The sequence below is a fragment of the Corvus brachyrhynchos genome, unplaced genomic scaffold (genome assembly GCF_000691975.1).
Source record: "Corvus brachyrhynchos isolate BGI_N302 unplaced genomic scaffold, ASM69197v1 scaffold65, whole genome shotgun sequence".
Taxonomy (NCBI): Eukaryota; Metazoa; Chordata; class Aves; order Passeriformes; family Corvidae; genus Corvus; species Corvus brachyrhynchos.
In genome coordinates, this window is record NW_008238365.1 from 1,963,646 (window position 1) to 1,969,835 (window position 6,190).

At 56.8% G+C, this 6,190-nt stretch overlaps 2 protein-coding genes across 2 annotated transcripts; one reads left to right on the forward strand and one right to left on the reverse strand.

The window, feature by feature from the left end:
* Nucleotides 1–20: 20 nt before the first annotated feature.
* On the forward strand, nt 21–3,911 carry EIF3I (eukaryotic translation initiation factor 3 subunit I; the record flags this gene model as incomplete). The annotated part of the gene is made up of 10 exons (XM_008635194.2): nt 21–119; nt 211–298; nt 755–820; nt 1,334–1,483; nt 1,576–1,703; nt 1,982–2,092; nt 2,410–2,499; nt 2,903–2,976; nt 3,170–3,262; nt 3,551–3,911. Coding segments are annotated over 10 exons (981 nt in total), but the record flags the coding sequence as incomplete, so codon positions are not given.
* A 672-nt stretch (nt 3,912–4,583) lies between these two features.
* On the reverse strand, nt 4,584–6,184 carry LOC103616943 (myotubularin-related protein 9). Its single transcript, XM_017736228.1, has 6 exons — nt 6,073–6,184; nt 5,818–5,979; nt 5,590–5,731; nt 5,285–5,505; nt 5,031–5,182; nt 4,584–4,907 (listed from the first exon to the last, which is right to left on the reverse strand). Exons 1-6 carry the CDS (start codon nt 6,141–6,143, stop codon nt 4,753–4,755), a joined length of 903 nt encoding a protein of 300 aa, XP_017591717.1. The 5' UTR covers nt 6,144–6,184; the 3' UTR covers nt 4,584–4,752.
* Nucleotides 6,185–6,190: the final 6 nt, after the last annotated feature.

The following is a 6,190-nucleotide window of genomic DNA, read 5'->3' on the forward strand; positions in this document are numbered from 1 at the left end:
ATTTCTTATTTAATCATTAATTACAGAAGCCCATCCTGCTGCAGGGCCATGAGCGCTCCATCACGCAGATCAAATACAACCGCGAGGGTGACCTGCTGTTCACCGTGGCCAAGGATCCCGTGAGTGCTTCCCCAGCCCCGCTAAACCGTGTAATTAATGGCGTTTGTTAATTTTTATCGGGTTTTTGGGTTTTTTCTCCCTCCCTCGCAGATTGTCAACGTGTGGTACTCGGTGAACGGGGAGAGGCTGGGAACCTACAATGGGCACACGGGAGCTGTGTGGTGTGTGGATGCCGATTGTATCCTTTGATCCCAAAAACCGGTTTGTCCCGTGTTTTTCGTGGGTGATTCATTCCCGCTGAGTCCTCCGCGTTTTCCTCTCCAAGAGCAGCATTTAACTCTTCTGCTGCCTCTTCTTTCCCCAACTTTTGGGTGGTTTTCCTCCCACCCTGAGATTTGGGATGACATCCAAAGGGATATTTGGATTTGTTGTGTGTTGTGCTGCTTCCCTGGATTTTTGGGAAGATTTGCAGGGACAAAAACGTGGAAAAGTTGTTTTAATGCAAGACATGGAGCCTTTTCCTTCAAATTTCATGGGGAAATTATGGGATTTGGCAAGGGCTCCGTGTCCATATTGGAATGTTGACTTTGCCCAAAAAAAACCCAACAAACCCCACGTTTTTAATTTGGTGTAGAAGCATTCTTTGGGTGCCCAGGTGGAATTTGGGGCTGGTATTCCTTCACTGGTGGCCCAGGGGACACGAGGCACGTCCTCACCGGCTCTGCAGACAACAGCTGTCGGCTCTGGGACTGTGAGACAGGTGAGGCCATTCCCAAATCCCCCTTTGGGCCACAGCTGTGGCACCTCCTGAGCCTGCAGAGCACCCACGGAGCCAGGCTGGGAGAGCCTGCAGAGGAGAAGGCTCCAGGGAGAGCTCAGAGCCCTTCCCAGAGCCTAAATGGGCTCCAGAAAAGCTGGAGAGGGACTGGGGACAAGGCACGGAGGGACAGGAGCCAGGGAATGGCTTCAAACTGGAGATTTGGGTGGGATTTGGGAAGGAATTCTTCCTGTGAGGGCGGGGAGAGGCTGGGATGGAATTCCCAGAGAAGCTGTGGCTGCTTCTGGATCCCTGGAAGTGCCCAAGGCTGGGTTGGAGCCACTTGGGCTAGTGGAAAGTGTCCCTACCCATGGCTGGGTGAGCTTGAAGTCTTTTCCAACCCAAACCATTCCGTGGTAAAGGCTGGAAAATCCTTCAGCGATTCCCGAGCGATTCTGTGGATCTCCCTTTTCCCACCCTTCCCCCAATGATCCCTGAGCTCTCTGCTGCTCCCAGGGAAGCAGCTGGCCCTGGTGAAGACCAGCTCAGCCGTGAGGACGTGTGGCTTCGACTTTGGAGGGAACATCATCATGTTTTCCACGGATAAGCAGATGGGATACCAGTGCTTCGTCAGCTTCTTCGACCTGCGCGACCCCAGCCAGATCGGTGAGGAGCTGGGGCTGCTCCAGGGGTCTCAGGAAGGAGTGTGGAATGCTGGATCCATCCCTCAGGGGCTCTCTGATCCCTTCTTCCCACAGAGAACAACGAGCCCTACATGAAGATTCCCTGCAGCGATTCCAAGATCACCAGCGCCGTGTGGGGCCCGCTCGGGGAGTTCATCATCGCCGGCCACGAGAGCGGCGAGCTCAACCAGTTCAGTGCCAAGGTCAGGGCCTGGGGGAGCATGGAGCAGCATTCCTGGGGGGACAGCAGGGTTGGGATGTGGGATTTGGGGGCTCCAAACAGCGATTTCATCAAGGATAATTAAAATAGGAGGAGGCCGAGCGCGGCTGGAAGTGAGGCCTCAGCGTGGGGGCGTGGAATGAAATCCATTTCTAAACTCCCAACCCAGAGCAGCCCAGGATTCCCTTCCATGAATCTCCCAGGTTGTTTTTAATGAGGAAATCCCTTCCCAGCTCCCTGAAATTGCCTCTTCCCCTCCAGTCAGGGGAGCAGCTGTCGAATATCAAGGAGCACACCAAGCAAATCAACGACATCCAGACCTCCCGTGACATGACCATGTTCATCACTGCCTCCAAGGACAACACGGCCAAGGTGAGCTTTTCCAGCAGCCTGTGGCTATTTCCTGGCAGGATCTCTGCTCCCAGGGGTTTTTTTTGCTCCTTGGGAATGTTCAGGGAGAAAAGGGAGGTGCCAAATGAGCAGCCACGCATTGAAAGTGAAATATTCTGGCGCCTCCGTAGAATATTTGCACTTTGCCACCTCTGGAAGGCGAAAGATTTCCTTTTGTGGGGGAATATTTTTGGGATTTGAACTTGCAGGAGCGACTGCAGAGGGAACACCCATCAAGGTGAGGCCCAAGGCTGGATCTGTGTGAGTTAATTAATCAGTTTCTCCCTTTTCCCTCACAGCTCTTTGACTGCACATCCCTGGAGCATCTGAAGACGTTCCGGACGGAGCGGCCGGTGAATTCTGCTGCCCTTTCCCCCATCTTTGACCACGTAAGGATGAGCTCTCTCAGGGGATCCTTTCTCCTGAAATTCCTGCATTGTGAGTGTTCCCAATCCAGCTTAAAACCAGGACTCTGGGATGAGCCTGGGGAATTCTGCTGGGTCTGGCACGGGGAACGAGGAGGTGGGAATTCCTCAGAGGGTTGGAGGCCTGCTGGGGGGTTTGTGGGATTTGTGGGATGAGTGGGAAGTGGTGGGGTCAGTCACCACCCCTGGGGGTGTCCAGGGAACCTCTGGACCTGGCCCTCCCCTGCTCTGCTCTGGTTTCAAGGTGGGGATCAATGCTGGATTTGCTCTTGGAGGTCTTTTCCAACCTCAGCGATTCCGGGATTCCCTAAATCCCAGGAGGAAGCCCTGCAGGGCTGTGGTTTCTCTTTGTTTCTCTCCCCTGCAGGTCGTGCTCGGGGGTGGGCAGGAGGCCATGGATGTGACCACGACCTCCACCAGGATTGGCAAATTCGAGGCCAGGTTGGTCCTTTTCCCTCTGGCAGGGCCAAATCCTCACCTGGAGCACTCCTGGCATCCCAGGGATTGCACTTCCCTTTGTTTTGGGAATTGGCAGTGCTGGAGAAGCCCTTGAGGTTGTTTTTTGGGTTTTTTTGAGGATTCCCTGGTTGTTTCCCTTCCAGGCTTGTGACAATTTAAATCTTCCCCCTCCCAGGTTCTTCCACTTGGCTTTTGAGGAGGAGTTTGGCAGAGTGAAGGGGCACTTTGGGCCCATCAACAGCGTTGCTTTCCACCCTGATGGGAAGAGGTGAGAGGCTCCCTGGGGCTCTTGCAGTGCTCCCCAGTCCACCCAATCCCACTTTTTAGTTGGGATACGGCCAGATCCACAGGATTTCTGCAGCCAGCACCTGAATTTCCCCATTCCAGGCTGCCCTGGGGGGGTCAATCTCACCCTGTCCCACACTTTGGCCATGTCACTGATCCTTTTTTTGTCCCCTTTGTGGTTCCTCTGTCAGTTCTAGGAGGGATTGATGAGGCCAAACTTCCCACTCTTTGCTCCCAGCAGCATTCCTGACTTTCCCTTTCCTCCCTGCAGCTACAGCAGTGGGGGTGAGGATGGCTACGTCCGCATCCACTACTTCGATCCCCAGTACTTCGAGTTCGAGTTTGAAGCCTGAAGGAGGATTTCCCTCTCCTTCTCCCTTCTCCAAGCCCTTGCCCAGTCCATGGGCTCCACCACAGGACTGTTGGAAAGGCCTGAAGTTATTCTTGACAGCAGTTTTGGGGGCTGGGGGAAGTTGGGGAAGCGGGAACTCGAGCAGCTCCAAAGGGCAGGAATGGCTTTTACTGGAAGAAGGGTGAGGGGAAACTGGGTTGGCTGCCTGCCTGCTGGGTATATTTATACATCAGGGGAGGGAAAAAATCAGGAAATAAATAGCAATCTTTTCTAAACACAAGGAAAAACACCTCTTGGGGGGGTTTTTAAGTTTTTTTTCGAGCTGGACCAGAATTAACCCAAGGACTTTGTTTTCCCAGCTCTGTTGTCAGCGCTTTGTTCCACACCCATGGGCAGACAGACAGCAGTGCTGCTCCTCCCAGGACCTTTGCCCATCCATGAACTCCTTCCCAGGGAGGCTGCACAGCCTCAGGCCCAGCCCTGAAGTGTGAAAAGGCTGGAAGTGCAGCAGCCAGGAATTGTTTTCCAGCTGCCACGCACGCGCCCGGCTCCGCCGCTTTGTTTATCTGCTGGGCTGACCCTGAGCCAGCTTTCCTCATGGAACAGTTATTTCCTGCCCTAGGAGCTCGTGCTGCAGCTCCTCACCCTCCCACCCTCCTGTCTCTCCAGAGGGATGGGGTTTTTTTGCCTCTTTCCTTCCTCAAAACTGGGCCCAAGGGCAGAATTCCCAGGCTGGCTCCCGGCTCAGAGCCGCTGGCACGACACTGAGGCTGCAGCCTTTGTGGTTTTGTGGAGAGGGTGGTGGTTTACTGGGTCCTGCTGGCTTTGTGTGTGATCTCCTGCTGGGATTTGCTGTGATCTCCTGCCCTTTAGCCCCAGAGCCGTCCACAGGCGCTGCTGAAATCCCACTGGGAAGAAGCAGCTTCCCTATGGAAAAAAAAAGGACACAGGCGAGGGCTGGGAGAGAGATTTACTGGCACGAGCTCAGTCCGGGCACTCAAAAGCTGGGAAAGGGGGTTTGTCCCCACTCCCAGAGCTCTCCATGGGCTCTGTGTCCTGCACAGCACTTCCATGGGAATATCCAGTGTCGCCTTATCCCAAAATCCCATACTGCCCATCCTTCATCTTTCATTCTCTGTCCCAGCAGTGGGGTCAGGGAGGGGCTGGCTCAGCCTCTTCCCTGTGCTCTCCTTGATGTTTCCCTCCACCAACCTCTGGATCTCCACCCAGGCCTCATCCAGGTGCTGGGAAGGACGGATCCAGCGAAGGAATAAACCTGGGAGACAGAAGGGGGCTGGGTGTTATTCCAGCCCCTGACAGAGAGGGAAAAGCAGAGCAGCTTCCCCTGAGCCAGCCCAGCTCGGAGCTGAGGGTGGATTTTTGGGAGGATCCCGCTCACCCTGCCAGAGCTGGATGCTCTGGGGCTCCACGGAGGGCCAGATCACCAAGGGGTTGTGTGAGTAGAGAGGGTTCAGGAACTGCTGCTTCTCCTCAGGCTGGTTCAGCCAGGCCCAGAGCGAGTGTGTGCTTTCCTTCACCTTACACAGGTTCCTGGGGAGGACATGTGGGACATGTTTCAGTCCCCAACAGGGTTTGGTGGGACCCAAACCGTGCCCAGCAGGGGTTTGGCCGTGGCTGTGCCCCCACACCGACCTCTCCTTCTCGTTGTTGCACAGGAAGGTGCCGTAGGCGGAGGCGTAGGCGTTGTCGAAGAGGGTGAGGAGCAGCTGCTCCCAAAATTCCAGGGAGAAGGGGAACTGGCGGCTCAGCTGCCACACGCAGTCGAGGAAGAGGAGGAAAAGCGGCGCCTCCTGCTTCCCTCGAGCGTGGGAGGAGGCGGAGCGGGCGCAGCGCAGCTGGAAGGGGTGTCCGGCCTGCGGGACCCCGAGGGGGGGATACGGTGTGAGGGCACTCAGCCAGCCTGGCATCCCCACCCCCCTTGGAATTGCAGCTCTCACCTCGATCCATTCCCTCTCCAGCAGCCCCTGGAATCCCTCCAGGGTGCGGCAGGACGGGTCCAGGATGAGCTGAGCCAGCGCTGTCACCAGCATCGTCGTGTCCGTCCCCTCCGCCCCGTGCACCAGCACGTTGGAGTCCTCCCTGTCGGGGCGATTCCAGGGGTGGTGCCCGGATTTTGGGCTGTACTGAGGGCTTGGGAAAGGTGGGAAAGGTGCAGCTGCCCTCACCTGTCCAGGCACTGAGCAGCCAGGCAGGCTGTGCTCAGGGCGGCCTTGACGTGGCCGAGCCAGCGGCTGCTCTCCAGCCGGCTCAGCCAGCGGTCCATGCTCAGGGAGGGGTCACTGCAGGCCTCCACCAGCCTGATGAAGCTCTCCTGCAGCGCTCGGCCTCTGCGAGAGGGGACAGAGGCGTGGAGGGCTTGGTGCCACTGCCAGCGGGGCTGCAGTCCCCACGTTCACGCAGTGCCAGCGCCCAGCCCTCACCTGTCCAGCGCTCGGTGCAGCCTCCTCCACTGAGGGTAGGAGGATTTGGGCTCGGTGCCGCCGCCGCTCATCCGGGCCTGCTTGGCCGCCTGGGCCGAGCGGGGGTCGGTGATGAAGC

Excerpts from the sequence above, each read along its gene's own strand:
- LOC103616943 (XM_017736228.1), bottom strand. The coding sequence starts at position 6,143 with ATGAGCGGCGGCGGCACCGAGCCCAAATCCTCCTACCCTCAGTGGAGG. Across the intron at positions 5,980-6,072 it reads CTGCACCGAGCGCTGGACAG|AGGCCGAGCGCTGCAGGAGA; the intron begins GTGAGGGCTGGG and ends CCCCTCTCGCAG. Across the intron at positions 5,183-5,284 it reads TGCAACAACGAGAAGGAGAG|GAACCTGTGTAAGGTGAAGG; the intron begins GTCGGTGTGGGG and ends TGTCCTCCCCAG.